Source organism: Amblyraja radiata, chromosome 6, assembly GCF_010909765.2.
Source record: "Amblyraja radiata isolate CabotCenter1 chromosome 6, sAmbRad1.1.pri, whole genome shotgun sequence".
NCBI lineage: Eukaryota > Metazoa > Chordata > Chondrichthyes > Rajiformes > Rajidae > Amblyraja > Amblyraja radiata.
The window spans coordinates 73613870-73634589 of NC_045961.1; the positions used below are offsets into that span (position 1 = coordinate 73613870).

At 41.2% G+C, this 20720-nt stretch overlaps 1 protein-coding gene across 2 annotated transcripts in view; it reads right to left on the minus strand.

The window, feature by feature from the left end:
* The window catches only part of slain1 (SLAIN motif family member 1), a 117123-nt gene that overhangs the window by 14657 nt on the left and 81746 nt on the right, over positions 1–20720 (minus strand). For both annotated transcript variants that reach the window (XM_033022949.1, XM_033022950.1), the window contains 3 exons: positions 15760–15909; positions 6404–6736; positions 1849–1986 (listed from right to left, as the gene is read on the minus strand). In XM_033022949.1, coding sequence (XP_032878840.1) covers positions 1849–1986; positions 6404–6736; positions 15760–15909 — 621 coding nt within the window. The remainder of the gene's footprint in view (positions 1–1848; positions 1987–6403; positions 6737–15759; positions 15910–20720) is intronic.

Genomic DNA, 20720 nt, shown 5'->3' on the forward strand with positions numbered 1-20720 from the left:
TCTGGAGACCTTGCGCCCCACCCAAGGTTTCCGTGAGGCTCCCGGAGGTTTTTTGCTTCCTCTTCACCCTTGTGCTTTCCCTTCTGCCTTTCTTGAAAGGCTGATGAAGCAAAAGGGCTGCTGCTGACAGCAGAATATGTACTTTTAGTAACATCCACCTAACTTGTTCCTTCCCTGCTCTCATGGTTTAGAATGATTTTTTTTTTAAACCTGGGAGGCTTTTATTGTAAGAAAAAAAAACTTTTCTCTGCTAAAAGAACTCTGCAATTATGATTGAGCATGCCCAGGAGTGACAGAGGTCACATGCTTATGTTAATATTAACCTTTTTTTCACCCAGTTTTATTCCACCAAGGAGGTCTTACCGTCCACTACCTGCAACCTCCGGTAACCACCTTCAACTAGCATCGCAACCGGCTTCGACTAAAAAATTACCGATTTTTAAAACGGCAACCTATTTTTAGTCGAGGCCGGATTTGAATTTTTTGAAATAATAGCCGAAACATAGAAGAAGCTCGACTACGTGGAAACCACTTTCGACCATTAGGGAGAGTGACAAAAACCTCTGGGAACCTCACGGAAACCTTGGGTGGGGCGCAAGGTCTCCAGAGGTTTCCGTTCAGGTTTCCTAAGTGGGACAGGGGCATTACACAGTAAATGGAGAGCGTTCCGGAACTAGGGAACCTAAGAGTACAAATATATAGTTCCCTGAAAGTGGAGACACAGGTATGCAAGGTGGTGGAGAAGGTGTTTGGCACATTTCCCTTCATTGGTTGGGGCATAAAGTACAGGAATTGGGGCACCATATTGCAGCAAGATATTGGTGACACCACACTTGGAGTATTGCAAGCAGTTCAGGTCACTTTGTTAGAGGAAGGATGTCATTAGTTGGAAATGGTGCTAAAAAGATTCACAGAGATGATACTGGAACTGGAGGACTTGAGTTATAAGGAGAGACTGTATTGGCTGGGACTTTTTCTCTGGGGCATAGTAAGCTGAGGGGGGGGGACCTTAAAGAGGTATAAAACATTACAAGGGGCATACATAAGGAGATGTTCAAATTCTTTGTTTTTTCCAAGAGGAGTACATTTTATTGACATTTTATTTAAATTTGATAATCTGAGTTTCACCATCACCATTTCTGAGATTTTTAGTTGCTATGGTGGATGCAAATTTACATTTCTGGTCTCTGCATATTTATTTGCCTAATTTTACCATCATACCAATTTGAATTATTGTGAGGAAATTTTGGGCACCATATCTGCAGAAGGATATGCTGGCTCTGGAGAGGAAGTTTACAAGAGCATTTGATGACGCTAAGTCTGTACTTGCTGGAGTTTAGAAGAATGAGGGGGGACCTCATTGAAACTTACCGAATAGTGAAAGGCCTGGATAGAGTCTGTTTCCACTAATGGGAGAGTCTAGGACTGGACGTCATAGCCTCAGAATTAAAGGACATTCCTTTAGGAAGGAGATGTGGAGGAAATTCTTTAGTCAGAGGGTGGTAAATCTGTGGAATTCTTTGCCACAGAAGGCTGTGGAGGCCAAGTCAATGGATATTTTTAAGGCAAAAAATACTGTAGATAGATTCTTGATTAATGCAGGTGTCAGAGGTTATGGGGAGAAGGCAGGACAATGGGGTTAGGAGGGAGAGATAGATCAGCCATGATTGAATGGCGGAGTAGATGTGTTGAGCCGAATGGCCTAATTCTACTCCTATCAGTTATGACCTTATTACCTTATGCCACCACTGATAACTGACCTTACATTGCATTAGCAGGGTAAACATTCAGCAGACAGACCAAATAAAGCTACGTGACAAAGTTTGCTCACTAGCAGTTTATACTCACATGCTGGTGACTGCAGTCGTGATGTTCCATTCTGCAAGTTTGAATCAAAACTTCTGCTATTCTTAAAAGAGTCGGGTGAACTGGAACTGGTGGCGCTGAATGAACGTGCAAGGTTTGGCATGCTGCGTCTGAGTTTTTCTACAACAGAAAAAACTAGTTAGTTCAAATACAAATACAAAGTTGTACAATCTCACACCTTGGAGCAAGTTTACACATTAACAGTATTTTAGAAATGAGAGTGAGAAACTACTTATCATGCAAATCGGATATTAATAAAGGGCAGTTACAGTAGAAGATAATACATCCCAACCAACCTTTAATTTATAATTTGATTTTTAAGTTAATCCCGTATTTTTCTCCCCACATTCCCTTTAACTCCCCCCACTTTTTACATCTTACCTTCACAAAAAGGGCAATTTACAGTAGTTAATTAATCTTCCATTGTCTTTGGGATATGAAAGAAAAATGACTGAAGACCACAGTCATATGTGAACACTACACACAGGCAATGCCTCAAGTCAGAATTGAATATTGGTCTCTGATCTGTGAGGTAGTGACTCAACTAATTGAGTCACAGTGCTGCCCCAATTTGCCTGACGAAAAGCAAAGAGACCCTGTCTAAAAAAGTGTTAACGTGGTTTTTTTTCTATTATGTTCAAATGTCTGCAGTAAGAATGTAGACAAAAGTGCTGGAGAAACTCAGCGGGTGCAGCAGCATCTATGGAGCGAATGCATGACTCATGGTGAAATTATGAACTATTTAGTGCAATTCCTACACCAAGATATTTTGGGGAAGTCAGTGTCAGTTCTTAACTCTTAAAACTGGCTGTGAGCTGGAAAGAAAATCCTCAAGTGTTCATTTATGTAAAGGCAATTTTTCTTCTGGACTACTGCCCTGTGATAATGTAACAGGGCCATGCCAAAATAACACGGTTACTCTGGTGAATTTCGTTCTGTCCTCAATCGCCTCAAGCATAATGAGCAGGAGAAATATTCATTTACAGGTTTTAGACTGCTGACCAACAGCTCTTCTCCATTAAAACATCTTTATTGTGCTAATAGATATATATCAAATATTTATATGAGATAAATAGGGTGGGGAGGTGGGACAAACACAAAGGAAGGTTGTGTCGAGAAATGAGGAGATGGGAGGAGATGGGAGGAGAGGGGAGGAGAGGGGAGGAGAGGGGAGGAGAGGGGAGGAGAGGGGAGGAGAGGGGAGGAGAGGGGAAGAGACAGAGGATAAAGCATATTTTAAAGATAAAGGGTAACATGCAAAGGAAGTCAACAGGACATATTAGAATATAATAGTTTATTTTAAATCATATCTTCCGTAACTTCATATGACATTATCTGTCACATTATTTGTGGTGTGTGTATTATATTACTGTTTTTTCAAAGGTTGGTTGAATTGTTAATTACTTTTTTAATAGTTCTACATTATACTGCTCTGTGAACCTGAACTGACATTTCCCATCCAGACAGGTTCAGGCAGATGAGCCTACAAATTGAAGAGGTCCTCTGCAGGAAGTTTGCAATCAGCTTAATGTGGTGCCCATGGCTGGGGCAGGATAGAATGGGCCTGGCCTCGTCAACCCTGAAAAAAGACCAAGCCTCTGCAATCTCCGCCATTGTAGAGAGAAGAGATCACAGAGTGAATGTCTGACAGACAGACAGAATAGCTGATCAGACAACCAGGGTTAGGAGTGGTGGTTGGGGTTTATAGTTAAAAAGACGAGGGTGGGACTAGGGGATGATTCAAAGAGAAGAAGTTCAAAATCCTGAAATTGTTGCAAGGTTAGCAGTGCCATTGGATAGAATGCAGCTTTGGTGTCATTGTTTTGCAAAATATTGATTTGTGTAAAATCTCAATGTTATATTAAATTTATAACATCATCGTGTTGAGGATCGATATTTTATTCTTCATTCAATAATATGTCCTTGGGGGAGTGTTTGCTAGCGCTGTCGGGGAGGTTTTAAACTAATGTGGCAGGGGGATGGGAGCATGAGCAGAGAGACAGAGGGGTGTAATATGAGTGTAGAAGCAATAGGTAGCAAGGTGAAAAGTAAAAGTGGCCAGACAAATCCTGGGCAAAAATCAAAAAGGGCCACTTTTCAACATAATTGTATAAGGGGTAAGTGTTGTAAAAACAAGCCTGAAGGCTTTGTGTCTCAATGCAAGGAGCATTCGTAATAAGGTGGATGAGTTGAATGTGTAGATAGTTATTAATGAATATGATATAGTTGGGATCACGGAGACATGGCTCCAGGGCGACCAAGGCTGGGAGCAGAACATCCAGGGATATTCAATATTCGGGAGGGATAGACAGAAAGGAAAAGAAGGTGGGGTAGCGTGGCTGGTCAGAGAGGAAATTAACACAATAGAAAGGAAGGACATTAACGGAGGATGTGGAATCGATATTGGTATAGCTGCGAAACATTAAGGGGCAGAAAACGCTAGTGGGAGTTGTGTACAGGCCACCTAACAGTAGTAGAGGAGTTGGGGATGGCATCAAACAGGAAATTAGAAATGCGTGCAACAAAGGTTAAACAGTTATAATGGGTGACTTCAATCTACATATAGATAGGGTGAATCAAATTGTCAGGGGTGCTGAGGAAGAGGATTTCTTGGAATGTATGCGGGATAGTTTTCTAAACCAACATGTAGAGGAACCAACGAGAAAGCAGGCTATTCTAGACTGGGTATTGAGTAATGAGGAAGGGTTAGTTAGCAGTCTTGTTGTGCATGGCCCCTTGGGCAAGAGTGACCATAATATGGTTGAGTTCTTCATTCGGATGGAGAGTGACATTGTTAATTCAGAAACAAGGGTCCTGAACTTAAAGAAAGGTAACTTTGAGGGTATGAGACGTGAATTGGCCAAGATAGACTGGCAATTGATTCTTAAAGGGTTGATGGTGGATATGCAATGGAAGGCATTTAAAGACCGTATAGAGTCAGTATAAGGAGATGAGAGGGATTGGTGACAAAGAAGCCAAGTTATGATAGGCTAACCTGATGAGGGTTTAATAATTGGCAGATGGAGGCAGGTTATGGAGAGGGGAGGGGGAGTGTGGAGACAGTGGCTGATAGGTTTTAGTTGGAAGCAGATAATGAAAAAAAATTCAAGTGCGCCCCACTTTCTATGTTCTTTTCCACTTTCTCTCCCCTTGTCTAACTTCCCATTTCCACCTGCCCTTCACCCACATGCCTATCCCTGTGGGTATCTTCTCAACTGGACCACCCTTCCTATGCCCTCCTCCATTTGATTCCATCTTGCCAACCAGAACCTTATCTGGTTCCAATTATCACCTTCCCTTCGACTCCCCCCACTTGTCCCCAGCTGTACATTTTTTATCCTTTTCTGCTTCCATCTATTCCACCAGCTTTTCTTCCCCATCCAATCCCCCCCCCCCCCCCCCCCCAAATGGCTCCACCTGCAGTTCACCCCACACCCATGTCATTCCACCTGTCACACACCAGCCTATGCCTTTCCCATCCATTCTACTGATTCATACCGGCTATCTTTCTTCCACACTCTTTGTCCTGATGCACAGTCACAACCCAAAACGTAGACTATCCATTTGCCTCCACAGATGCTGCTTGATCCAGCAGTTAGTTTGTTTGTTTGATGCTGAACCTGCAATTTCTTTTCTCTCCAATGAAAAATTGTGAATGATAATTTAGAACAGCATCATAGATTTGCATTGTCACAGAGTGAATTGACATTTATAGCTCTTCATAAATTTGTGTACACTTCAGCATATTTTGAGAGCCAATTTAAAAAGTTACAATGGCAGCACCTGCAGATGGAAGCAACGTTATGTTAAATGTGACAATGACATTTTATCCTTGGCCACTATCAAGTTTCTGCCATTGCATTTCAATGGGGGTGGTCCTTAAGGTTACTGGAAATACAGCTCGGATTTGGGAAGTACTGAAAACAGGTCAAGTTTCAATTTTATAGACATTAGGCATACATTTAGATTTGAATCAATATTTCACAGCCATTTGTTCTGTGGAGAGTGAAAATTACATAAGGATATCTGAGGTGCACAAGGCAAACAGTGTATACATTTTTGAGCATGCTGAAAACATTTAATTTTTTTTATCAAATGCTACTTTGGTGCAACTCTACAATTCACAATTTGATTGCAACATCACTTTAACTAAGTCTGGTAGTTCCTTCGCTGAGTGAATTAATAAACAAGTAATGAAAGAAATAAAGGTCCTCTCCCACAATTAAAATTAACAAATGGTGGGTAGAAATAATTATTCTGAATGGTGAACAAAACCCACAAAGTTTTATTGTGTGCTGAATTAATAAGGTTAAATTTCAGAAGTGCAAACTTCTCGTGCTTATCACAAACACAGAAGACCATTCATCTTTCAATGAGGTTTTACTACGTATCTGTCCCCTTGCTGTTTCTTTTCAATCCCAGCACCAAATATTATAAGAAGACCTCTGTACCCCAACATGAAGATATCTACCTTGACATACACTAAAAATATCAATTCTAAATTAAACAGTCTCGCAGGTGATCTTCAGAATTTTACCTGCACTTGTTCGGTACTGGTGTTGCTCAGCTGTGTGACCCTGTGAGTAATAGGATGGATAAGCACTCGAATTCAAATAGGAGGAAGTCGTTGGACCTCTTCTGCAGTCTCTGATGCTGGAAAAAGTCTGTGAATGCGGCATACTTCGCAAGGGTGGGGAACATCGGGTGAGTCGAGGCTGTGGCGGAAGTTGGTCAAATTCTTCTTCGTCTTCAAGACTGCAGCAGTCGTATTCCTGGTCACTGCCTGTCCCCCGCTTTATTGAATACAGTGATGTACTGGAACTGCGCTGAGAGATGGTTGTTGAAGTGGAAGCATAATCTTGCCGTAGACCTGAAGGTCAGGAAGGAGGAGCACACACAGGATTAGGAAACAATTTGCCACTTTGTGCAGAAGCTCACAATTTAATAATTAATACAAATGTTTACTGTTCTAAACACTAAACCTTGATAACACCACTGATAGCACAACAATAGAACATGCAAGGCAGTTGACAAAATATGAAGTCTGCTCACCGCACAGTCAAAAATATGTAGAATTACTGAGGTATTAGCACTGGATTAGTTGATAATGATCTTTCCTCAGGGTCAGAGGTCAGAATTTCAAATTCAAGAGATCTGGGCATTAGGTCAGGGGATATATTGAGGAAGTGCTGCACTTTTGGAATGAAATGGTGAAATACTGCCCCGTAACCTCTCTGGCCTACAAAGTACTTGCAGCATTTGGAAAAGGATTAGGAGAATCTTCTGCAGAATCCTGCTCTGCAGTTACGTAATACAATTGGAGTTGGTCTATGACACAGTTTTTAGCACTGCTACCATATAATATAGCACACATATAATATAGTAAACAACAGCCAATAGTTCATTATACCAATTGCTCGTTGCATCAATTGAAAAGGTGGTATGATGCACATGTATGCAAGTATAAAATAAGAAATTATTAGCTCAGTCTGTCAGCAGGGTTTCTTACACCATTGACCCTTTTTAACAGCATTGAAGCCCGTGTTATTACTTTATGATTTGTCAAATATGTGAAATTCTGACAACTCAATGTTAGCACATTTCCAACTGAAGTTGGTTTTGTATTCATATAACCATATAACAATTACAGCATGGAAGCAGGCCATCTCGGCCCTTCTAGTCCGTGCCGAACACGTATTCTCCCCTAGTCCCATCTACCTGCACTCAGACCATAACCCTCCATTCCTTTCCCGTCCATATAACTATCCAATTTATTTTTAAATTATAAAATTGAACCTGCCTCCACCACCTCCACTGGAAGCTCATTCCACACAGCTACCACTCTCTGAGTAAAGAAGTTCCCCCTCATGTTATCCCTAAACTTCAGTCCCTTAATTCTCAAGTCATGTCCTCTTGTTTGAATCTTCCCTACTCTCAGTGGGAAAAGCTTATCCACGTCAACTCTGTCTATCCCTCTCATCATTTTAAAGACCTCTATCAAGTCCCCCCTTAACCTTCTGTGCTCCAAAGAATAAAGACCTAACGTTCAGCCTTTCTCTGTAACTTAGTTGCTGAAACCCAGGCAACATTCTAGTAAATCTCTTCTGTACTCTCTCTATTTTGTTGACATCCTTCCTATAATTAGGCGACCAAAATTGTACACCATACTCCAGAATTGGCCTCACCAATGCCTTGTACAATTTTAACATTACATCCCAACTTCTATACTTAATGCTCTGATTTATAAAGGCCAGCACACCAAAAGCTTTATTTACCACCCTATCTACATGAGATTCCACCTTCAGGGAACTGTGCACAGTTATTCCTAGATCCCTCTGTTCAACTGCATTCCTCAATTCCCTACAATTTACCATGTACGTCCTATTTTGATTTGTCCTGCCAAGATGTAGCACCTCACACTTATCAGCATTAAACTCCATCTGCCATCTTTCAGCCCACTCTTCCAACTGGCCTAAATCTCTCTGTAGACTTTGAAAATCTACTTCATTATCCACAACACCACCTATCTTAGTATCATCTGCATACTTACTAATCCAATTTACCACACCATTCAGTTCTGGAATGAATTTGTCATCATATACCAGTATTTCTTCAACCTGCATGGTTATGTCTGTCACTGTAATCATTTGGTCAGCTTCGATACTTGTGACAAGATGCAATTATAGAGTTTAAAACTGCAAACTGGTACTATTTTGCCCATATCCTACTTATTACCATCAATCTTAACACTCCTAATTTCTTATTTTGTCTCAGTGCTTTTTTTAAAAACCTTTTCTGATTGAGTTATTGGAATATGAATTGTAATTTTACTTTTGTTTCAATTCAATTCTCTCATCTAAGCTGAAGTCCGAACGCAATTACATTCAAAATCTGCAATGCAACAAGAGCTCAGTACAAAATTTGAACAACACGTTAGCCAAATGATTATTAAGTTTGAGTAACCATGGAAAATTTATGTCCGGGTGTCTTCCTTAAGAATACTTATAGATTTCAATTGCATTGTTAGAGGCTGGATGTTATGAAAAAAACTTGATGTTTTAGCACCTCATGAAGTATTCAAGTAGTTCTTATGACACAAATTGAGGACCAGAACCTGATACCAATTCATCAGGAATACAGCATGGCTTATTAATCAATCTCATTTTATGAAATTTCTGTTACTGTGCATGATCCCATTTCTCACTTCAATACATCTAGATGGAGCATAGATGAGGAATAGAAAAGTATAATTACTTTATTGTCACAAAACAACATAGCTTCTGAAATAGCACATCAGCCATTGTCATGATTGATCATTCTGATGCGCTGGACATGTCAACACAAGGCTGTCAATCTTTTTGGCAATAACCTGCAATATAACCATATAACCATATAACCATATAACAATTACAGCACAGAAACAGGCCATCTCGACCCTTCTAGTCCGTGCCGAACACATAATCTCCCCTAGTCCCATATACCTGCGCTCAGACCATAACCCTCCATTCCTTTCCCATCCATATAACTATCCAATTTATTTTTAAATGATAAAAACAAACCTGCCTCCACCACCTTCACTGGAAGCTCATTCCACACAGCTACCACTCTCTGAGTAAAGAAGTTCCCCCTCATGTTACCCCTAAACTTCAGTCCCTTAATTCTCAAGTCATGTCCCCTTGTTTGAATCTTCCCTACTCTCAGTGGGAAAAGCTTTTCCACGTCAACTCTGTCTATCCCTCTCATCATTTTAAAAACCTCTATCAAGTCCCCCCTTAACCTTCTGCGCTCCAAAGAATAAAGCCCTAACTTGTTCAACCTTTCTCTGTAACTTAGTTGCTGAAACCCAGGCAACATTCTAGTAAATCTCCTCTGTACTCTCTCTATTTTGTTGACATCCTTCCTATAATATACTAAACAGATGACAGTAACTTTCATGGTTAAAATACCGGGATGTCCCATAGAGAAGTTATCTGTCTTCGCAGAACAGTGGGGATGACAGTTCTATGATTTTCCTTCAGAATTCTTTGATCGGTGAACGATTTTAATCTTCTATTTTATAGTGACTGCATATGCTAGCGTGGACACATATTTAAACTGGTCTACCCTTGAATTTATACATTAATTTTCTGCTGAAGTATGTCTCAATGTGTCATCTCAGTGATTTCGTCAGCTGCACCTGGGAAATCATCATCTCCCAGTTGCAAGGTAAAGTACGTATTCTCACTACATAAAACAGGATCCTCAAGAATTAGCTTAGATGAAATATCTGCAATTATGTGATCGATGCTCAATAGTGGAAAGATGGTGAAATGTTCATGATTCTCCCCCAATGTAAAAGCTGTCCTGGTTGCAATTACCAATGTTGGACTGACAATGATTTGTGGTCTATGACTGAAATTGAAGTGTTCCCAACATAAGTTGGTGAGATGTTTTCAGTCTTCTTCCATGCATGGTTATATCCCCATAGTTAAAATGCAAGCTTCAAACGCATTAGCTTCCCCAGGCTATCATTCATGTTATAACTAATAATAGTGCATGCTCCATGTTGAAGCATGATACACGATCTTCAATGTGCTTTGCTGGTCATAATGTACCAGTAAGCCTTGGTAACTAAGCTCTGCTTGTGTAAGCCATATAATCTCCATTGATGTAGGCACAAGGAACTACAGATACGGGTTTATCAAAAAAGACACAAAGTGCTGGAGTAACTCAATGAGTTGGGCAGCATCTCTGGAGAACACGGGTAGGTGATGTTTCGGGTTGGGATCCTTCTTCTGACATCAGCACTGTGTCTTTTATTGCTCTCTATTGATGCTCATTCCATCTCCATGCTGCATAGTATTTTTTAGAGACTGCTCACTAGTGTTAAACCCTGTAAAAAACTGAAGGAATACTGAACCATACGCCAAAAAGTAAGCTGAGCGACCCAATGTACACTTGTTTTTCTTATTTCTTAAAGGATTGTAAACCAATGGTGTCCACTGACAATCCAATGTAAACAACTGTCTAACATTTCCATACTGGTGACATCATCCTTTGATGATAGTGATGGTTTTCATCTTCAATGCTAAAGGACCTCATTCTGATTAAATAAACAATGTTCTATGTTTTGTGGAATCTTGCCCTTGGTCAATTGGAAAATCTTCAGTGAAAACAACTCCACAGAGCAATTTAATGTGAAAGTGCAGACCACTATGTGCAATTGTAGTGAAATAATGTTTGACTCCCTCTCTCTCATGGGAAAACACAAACAACTCTTACTTTATGAAGAAGTTAGTTCCTGTTGTCAACTCAACGCAAATATCCAGGGGGAATGATGGTAAATTTATTGCTTAGTGTCATCAGCCTGGTTGAGAAACACTTTATATCGACTGCATAATTAAACTCATTTGTCATCTTTGGGTGAGAACTCACGATTGGGATTACGCATTTATTTTAAGTTGTTTTTGCTGAGCCTCATTCTTCGTCACCTTGCCAATCTCTTTATCCTTTAAGTGGATAATGCACATGTCAAGGTTTGCAATATTCACTCTTGGCAACGGGTAGAATGTGGCTATGTGGCTTGTAGCTGGTACTTTCCAATATAATAACTCTTAAGGATTTCTTATATTTATTTAATACTAGACTAAGTGGGACCCGTTGGGTCTCAGTCACATGGGAGGCCTGATCCCCCAACACAACCCATTCCCCAACGCAATATTCCACTACTCACCCATTCCCCCAACGCAACCCGTACCCCCAACGCAATATTCCACCACTCACCCATAGCCCATAAATGTGCAGGCACGGCTCATTTCCCCTCAGCCCCAAGCACTCACTCCCCCTCCTCTTCATCTGTGGGAGGGGAGGAGGGGAGGGGTGGGGAGGAGGTGGGAGGCAAAGGAGGGGATAGACGGGGGTGGTGTGACAAGGGGGGTGGGTGGTGTGTGGCAAGGGGGGTGTGAGGTGCGAGAGAAGGAGAGGAGAGGGTGTGTGAGTGGGCGGGAGAGTGTAGAAGGAGAGAGGGGGAGGGGTTTGGAGGCGTTGCGGGGGGAGGGGTTGTGTGGGGGGGAGGGGTTGTGTGGGGGGGAGGGGTTGTGTGGGGAACAGTTTGTGTGGGGGGGAGTGGTTGTGTGGGGGGGAGGGGTTGTGTGGGGAACAGTTTGTGTGGGGGGGAGTGGTTGTGTGGGGGGGAGGGGTTGTGTGGGGGGGAGGGGTTGTGTGGGGAACAGTTTGTGTGGGGGGGAGTGGTTGTGTGGGGGGCTCTCATGCTGGGCTGCTGGGCGGCTCTCGGGCCGATAGGGTGGGCGGCTCTCGGGCTGGGCGGTTCTCAGGCTGGGCGGTTCTTGAGCCGAGCGGCTGGAGGGCCGGGCGGCTGGAGGGCTGGGATCTCTCACTCACAACTTCTGGACTCTCTCACTCACGGACTCTGGACTCAGCCCCGCCTCCGCGGCTTTATTCTCCTCACCCCGGTGATTGACAGCGGGTGCCGGAATCAGAATCAGAATCAAATTTTATTCGCCAAGCATGTTGTGCAACATACGAGGAATTTCACTGGCCAGGTCAGTCATACAATTAAAAGCAACAGACTCAAAAACATGAACACCAACCACAGTGACTCCTACACATTCCTCACTGTGATGGAAGGCGAAATAAAGTTCAAGTCCTTCCTTTTGTTCTTCCTCGGCTGGGGGCCTCGAGCCCTCCATTGACGGGACGGTCTTGACTCCCGTAGCCGGCGGCGTTCAGGCCCTCCGTGTCAAGGCGTTCAGCTCCTTCATCGGGGGGTTGTCAGCTCCCCCGCGCTGGGCAATCGAACCTCACGTCGGGGCTGGTCGAACCTTCTGCGGTGTTGGAGCTCCCGACTAGCCTCTCCCGAGACTGCGAGCCCCTGATGGTAAGTCCGCAGGCCACGGTGGGAGCGATCCCAGGTAAGGGATCCGCTCTGATGTTAAGTCCGCGCCCCACAGTGGGGCTCATGACAGTCCGAGGAGGCCTCCAGCTCCAGCGATGGTAGGCTGCAAAGCCCGGAGAATGTGATCCAAAAAATTAATCACCTCTCCAGGGAAGGTACGAACTTGAAAAAAAAGTTTCCCCGATCCTCTCCACCCACCCCCCACACATAAAACAAACCAAAGTACATTAAAACAAACTTTTAACAAATGCTAAAAATACCAAAAAGATGAAAAAACGAACACTGCCAGCAGGGCTGCATTCTACCCAGCGCCCCTGGTGGTCTTTACCTTCATGGTGACTGACAGGCGAGAAGACCAATCTGCTGATCTCACGATTTTTAAACCTTCATAACTTTTGTAATATTCCACCAATTGGAAAAGAATTTGATGCGCTTAGAGCAGAGAGTAAGGTGGGGTGAAAATCTAGTGAAATAGGGTACCCTTTTTGCGTAAATTTTTTAAAACGCAAACCGAAAGAGGACAAGATGAGAGTTTTAGTAATAGTATAGATAGATATCATTCCTCGCTTGATATGACATAGATATTTCATCCCTTGGGATCATGCTGACTCCCAGCACAGCAATCACATCAGTCCTTATCTTTTGCTCTTCTTGTCTCCCTGTAGTCTTGCAATTTATTTTATCTTGCATAAACCCCCATCAACTTTCCTTTGCCACATCCCTACACTAATGAGACATTTAGACCTGCCAATTCACCTGCCAGCACGTCACTGGGATTAGCACCAGCGCAAGCAAACCCACAAAGTCACAATGAGAAGATGCAAATTTCACACAGACAGTACTCAAGATCTTGAATCACAGTCCCAGGTTGCTGTGAGGCAACAGTGCTAATTGCTTAGCCACTGTGTCACTGTGTAAACTTGCAGTGTCCACCTGGGTTCTAAACACAATTTCTGATTTACATTTGTCAGCCAAAGCAGTCCTTGCTGGTGCTGCAAGTTGCTCTGCCGCTTGGGAACTATCATTATTAGCCAGCATCATCACACAATGCATTGTATTTACTCTAAAACATGCACATCAGCATACATATTTATAATATCTGTCATTTCAATCAAAGGCAGGTGTCCAAATTCCCTCCTGCAGAGTTTTCTACTCAGAACAGAACAACTTTCTGCTGGTCTTTTTAACAGCCTGGTCAATTATAGTCACCTGCCTCTTGAAATGTTGTTGCTTCCTGCCCTTTCTGTGAATGGTATAAAACCGTAGACTTTAGAGATGCAGTGTGGAAACAGGCCCTTCGGCCCACCAAGCCCATGATCACCCTATACACTAGCAAAATCCTACATACTAGGGACAATTTATAATTGTTTTATTGAGGCCAATTAGCAGTGAGAAGTCTATCCTAAGAAGTTTAATATTATGATCAATTCTCATTGGATTACTAGAAATAACAATAAATAGCCTCTGATACAAATATCTCACAGGCCATATTATCAGCTCCATACCAAGGACGCGAATCTTACTGGAGAAAGTTATAAATACCACATCAGGAACTTTATATGAAATGTACAATACATAATTATATTAGCTCTGGGGCCAGTCATCTCCAAGAATTGCAGCATTATACACAAGATTAATCGGACAAGAAACTAACACAGACTACCCCTGATAATTCAGAATAAAATTGTATGTGGTAAAATTCAATAATCCAGTCATTCAAAATAAGTGTTTCAAGCAACATAGCCCGGTGGGGATATGGTGCTAAACTAAGTTATCAGGTAATTTGAATTGTCACCTTGAATTTAGTGTTGACTGTACATCACAACTGCTTAATTAAAATGAAAATTAACACATTTTTCTAATTGATTCAGCAGTGTTACCTGGAGCTATAATCACTCCAGTGTGCAAGTGTCAGCTGTGGCTCAATTGGTAGCACTTTCCTTTCCAAGTCAGAAAGTGCTGAGTTCAAATCTGACACCCAAGTCTGTGTGTTAAAATCAAGGGTAAAGCTCTTGAAGTTGAGGACATGTTTTCAATCAGATGAGATGCCTTGTTAAGGCCCTCTTCAGGCTCTCTTATGGGGATGTAAAATATCCAACAGCACGCTTTTGAAGAAGCCAGTCAGTATTTATTCCTCAAACATTGTTCCTCAGTAAACATCAATAAGTAATGAACACTTTTAAATGGGATAACATTATTGCGTGTGGAAGCCACCCATACACAAGTCAAACCAAAACAAAGTGCTGGAGAAACTCAATGGTCCGGCAACATCTGTGGAGGGAAAGGACCGATGATGTTTCTTCACACATTAATTGATTATTTCACTTTTTTTTCCCATTAAAACAGTGACTATATCAACTAAGTCCGTGGGCATTTTTAAGGCAGAGATTTTTAAGGTTTTTGATTGGTAATATTGTCAAAGGTTATGGGGAGAATCGGCTTGTGAGGAAAAATAGTGACAATATCAACTGCATTGAAAGAGTCACTATTTTCCCTCTCAAGCCCATTCTCCTGCCTTCTCCCCATAACCTTTGATAATATTACTAATCAAAAACCTTAAAAATCTTTGCTTTAAAAATACCCAAGGACTTTGCCTCAACAGCCATCTGTGGCAATGTCTTCCACTACTCTGTGGCGAAAGAAATTCCTCCTCATCATCAGTTTCCAGCATTGTCTGTTAGTATTTTAAAGTATTTTATTGATTGTAGAGTGGTTTGAGTTGAGCTTCATCTGAGCAAATTCAAACAGAGAATTTCAAGACCACGTTTTGTATCAAATATTCTCAACAATTTTCCAAGATGTGCTTTATTGAATGTGTTGTGCTTCAGAAATCAATTACGGTTGTTCAACCATGACTTGGCCTACAAAATGGGGTCAGGTTTCAACTGAAGGCATATATCTAAACCATTGTAGCTGCTAAAATTGCTAATACAATTTGACACACAATATGTACTTGCTAACAAATGCCATATATCACTATCAGTTTACAGCACACTTACTTTCCTCTTGTAGTCTTGCCATTATCTGGACATCTGTCAAGTCCTGTAGTTTGTAACCCATGGAGATGGACTCGTCATCCAGTTCAGAAGTGCTCAGTTCACTGTCAATTGATGACTGTGGGCTGAGTGGAAGATTTCTACTTGCATATCCTGTGGATACATATAAACACAGACAGGTATTAGTGTTTTATGGGGTGTTGGTATATTAAAAATGTCATCTATTCAAAAAAGAAACTGAACCAAGACTTCCAACATCCCTTGCTAAGACTGACTGAGAAGATACTGTAAATCAAGAGACAAAAGATCTAGGTTTTACCTGTTAATAGAAGCTAGAAAATTGGCAGTAATCAGCATTGTGGCCACATCAGGCATGAAAACAGATGGAAAAATACCTCTGCTTTTGTGCTATGAATTGTGGAAGCTGATTAAAAACTACTTTTTGTTTTCCTCAAAGAGAATATAATATTCCAATTTCATACTTTCCTGGATACTTGTTTTGTGGAGTTTAATGAATTTGAGTTGTTGTAGTTCTTATGCCATGGCATATTAGCAAAAAGATAAACTACTCTTGCCTGGAGACACAAAAGACTGCAGATGCTGGAATCTGGAGCAACAAACAATTTGCTAATTTCCTCCAGTAGATTTGTTTGTAACTACACTTACATGGATGTCACAGCAAATGAACAGAACTCAGCAAAGCTAGCAAAAACAGCCCATTTTAACTCTCACTTACAATCTACTAATGGGTTCGAACAAAACTGCAACACAATGTGGTCGGCCTTAGGTTTGATGTTTTAATAATATTCAGCAAGAAATATTATCTTGGTGACGCAGTAAAAAATGCTATCATACAAGTTTGATTCCACAACTATAACGTGGTCTCAACATTGTCATAATTGGCTCAAAATTATCCTTGGGTTTTGTACTGCAACTCCACCATTTTTAGAATGTCATTTTACAGAGACAACACCATTGATTCATTGTCCGGATTATCTTTTCCCAAAGGCAGTCTTGTACTTTTTGGATGGACACAAAATAATGGAGTAACTCAGCAAGTCAGACACATCTCTGGAGAAAATGGAAAGGTGACGTTTTGAGTCGGGACCATTCTTCAGACCCAGAAGAGGTATGAAAAGCCAATATGATATGTGTGGGGTTGGGGGAATGGGGGCATATGTTTGATGCATGTAACAAGGTGAAAGGAAAACCAAAGTAATCACACTGTTAAACTCCACGGGGCAACTTTCAACTTTGGTAATGGGTGCGATGTAGATTTTCTTTTTGTTTTGGCTCAGTTGCCCATTGTTACTTTTCCCAATTTTCCTTTCCAATGACTTCATTCTTACTTCCCTGCTAAAGTTGAAAACCTACGTCTGTGTGAAGGTTAAATGCAGTTAAGATTATTTGTTGTTCTCAATATGATTCACAGGCAATGCTGGAACTTGTGTTTTGCAACAATCTGCTTAATCACATAGCAGTAACCAGGAGCTCATTTTGATTTATTTTCTCCTCGACATCATTAATATTTATGAGATTATTACCGGTTTAATGCAGGTTCACTGCACTGTAGTCTCCACATGTCTTCCTAACAGTGGGAGCTTGCATTGGTTGTACCGAATGATATATGTGAAGCCTCTAACCAGCATCAACTATGTTGCAAGCTTATAAATCAGGATAAAAACCTTTAGTTGGCATACTGCCTGTTGCAACTCCTTCCCAATCCATCCTGTCATCTCACCACGGAAGGAATGTGGTGGGCTCACAGAATGACTCCTACTTTGTCAACTCTTCTACAATGGATCAGCTCTTCAAGCATTTGGAGACTTCAGACAAATTTCACAGAATATGTGACTGGTTCATTCAGATATATTTCATGCTGTTGACAGATTCTTAAGCTGTTTGAAGCAAATTAACTACAGTATAAAGTAGATTTGTGATGTTAAACTTGTTGCAACGTTTAATTTGTGGTGCCGTTCTCCTTCACATTCCTATCCTGCTTAGTGCTAATAATAGTTGTTGCTTCTCTGAATAATAGTCACAAAGAGATGCAGCCCACCAGGTTCGTGCCGACCTTCAATCACCAATTTACACTAATCCTACATTAATCCCATTTTTATTCTCCCCACATTTTCATCAACTCCCTCCAGATTCTACCCATTTATTTACACTTGGGACAATTTACACGGGCCAATTATCCTATGGTTTTGGCATGCAGGAGAAGACCCGAGCACCCAGAGAAAACCCACGAGGTCAGTCACAGAGGTAGTGTGTAAACTACACACAGATAGTACACATGGTAAGGATTGAATCCAGCTCTGTGGTGCTAAAAGAAAATTACTGGCTGCACCATCCTTTTTTATCCTCTGAAATATATTTTCTGCATCGCAAGCTCAGGGACAGACAAAACGCACTTTCCTCCTCCCTGTACCTTGCTCTTGTTGAAATTGAAACTGTCAGAATAAAGCCCAGTGACACATGATGTCATTCGGCCGGTGGCATCTCTTAGAAACTGTAGGATGGAACTGTAGATACTGGTTTAGACTGAAGATAGAAAAGAAAAGTTGGAGTAACTCAACGGCAGCATCTGTGGAGAAAAAAGAATAGGTAACATTTCAAGTCAAGACCCTTCTTCAGACCGTTCCTTCTCCAGTCTGAAGAAGGGTCTCGACCCGAAACGACACCTATTCTTTTTCTCCTGAGATGCTGCCCGACCAACTGAGTTATTCCAGCTTTTTATGACTATCTTAGAAAGAGCTGTCTGTTTATTTTTTCTACCCTGTTCTTTTCCCATCGCCTTGCAATTTTATTCCTTCAAATATCTGTCCAATTCTTTTTGAATGACACAAATGAATCCGCTTATATTAAATTTCCCGCTGTGATTTTCACATCAGAGAACTGTTGGAAGATGATACGGTCCCATTCAGCCTATGAAGCCTGTGAAAACTCTCTACAAGACCATTCGAGTCAGATCCAATCCTTCGTTCTTTCCCTACAGCCCTAAATTTATTTTCTGCCTCACATTTCCATCCTCTTTATTTCTTGGACCAACAATATGGTGAAGATTAAACCTTGCTAAACTTTTTTTTGCAATCTTAGATGTTATCGGAGACATGTGCTGAAGGTGCGATGATCTCCAGATGATGCCATAAAAGTCTTAAAGGCAGGGAGGAAAAATTGAGACATAAGAGACTGCAGATACTGCAATCTTGAGCAACAGGCAAACTTATGGAGAAACTCAAGAACTGTGGAAGGAAATACACAGACCAGATTTGGGTTGGGGCTCTTCATCTGATTGATGAAGTAGAGGGAGATCGTTGGTAGAGAGAGACAAGGGGAAGGGGTGAAGCAAGAACTTGGATAAAAATGGAGATTCATAAACAAATAAATAATTGAAGACAGCGAATTTCTTCAAATTGTACCCCAAGTTGGTAAGTTCATTTCTGTGCTGCAATTTGTACATTGGCAGTCTTTGTGGATAAGATTCTGCCTGTGTTCTGCTGTACCACAGCAGCGATGGCAACTCTACTCTAGGTGGAGTCTTCATGCCCTCGTGGTGTGTTTTGTAGAGAACAGCGAAAAAGCAACACATTGCTGCCAAAACTTGGCGATGGAGCCAAAATTAAAAATCAGGCACAGGAATGTAGAAGAACAAATAATCTGCTGCAGGAATTCAGCGGATCGAGCAGCATCTGTGGGTGGAAGGGAATGACGCAATATTAAGACTTGACCATTTCTTTCTATTCACACATGTTGCTCGACCCCCTGAGTTCTTCCAGTGGACTGCTTGTTGTCCCAAATTCCAGCATCTGCATCCTCTTGTGTCTACAAGAATGTAGAAGGATGGTTTACTGACTGAAAAAGATTCTGCCGTTATGGCCAGTCATCACAATTAATACGTGGTATAAGATCTGCGGGCAAAGGGAAAATACATGTTACAAATTCTCAAGATGATGGACTTCAACACAGAGCGTGGACCTGATTTCAGCAACTCACAAGAGTCACACTTTTGAAAATGACTCAAAACATTGCCTTTCTTTCTAGAATACCCAAATGAACATAAGTTGGTTATTAAAACAATGCATAGAGAATTTTCAGTTGCACATTTGAGGTTTTATCAGAGAAATGTTTTGTGTTAGGATTTCTCCACAAGACGTCATTCATCTTCAAAGTCTTACATTTTGTTGACAAATGGATAGGCTCATGGAAGTGCAGGGAATATAGGGATATGGATCATGTTCGTACAGAAGAGATCAGTTTATCTTGGCATCATGTGAAGCATAAATTCTGTGGGCTGAAGAGCCCTTTCATGCGCTGTAGAAACATAGAAATATAGAAAATAGATGCAGGATGCCATTCGACCCTTCGAGCCAGCACCGCCATTCATTGTGATCATGGTTGATCGTCCCCTATCAATAACCCGTTCCTGCCTTCTCTGTACTGTTCTAACTTTCCCAGAACGTGATGAAAAAAGGAGAAGCTTTTTTAAAGTTCTTGGTATTACAATGTGGTAAATTAAGAGCATTAAATTCACCTTCAAAGGTGCGATTGCAAGTTTTATTGGTATTGCTTTTGGTTTATTTTTGTCGCATGTACCCCGATACAATGAAACACTTTGATTTGTTTGCTATCCAGGGAATAGAACCAAACTTTCAGAAAAATATTCAATATGCACTTGTTATAATATTGCATATATTGATCATGCTACCAAGCATGAATTTTTACCCTATTCTGGAATAGCGTTGTGATATGACTATAAATAAATTGCCTTCCATACCCAAGGCAGAGCAACAGGGACAACAGTTGTATTCAAAGCCAACTTTACACATTTAAGGCTACACATTAATGGAGTAATTATTCCTCAAGAAAAATCATTGAAATGAAGACATTAACTTTGTCAGCATCATTTTAAGGCATTTGAATTATTCCTGTTGCTTGATTGCACTTTTTATTTCTTAATCAAA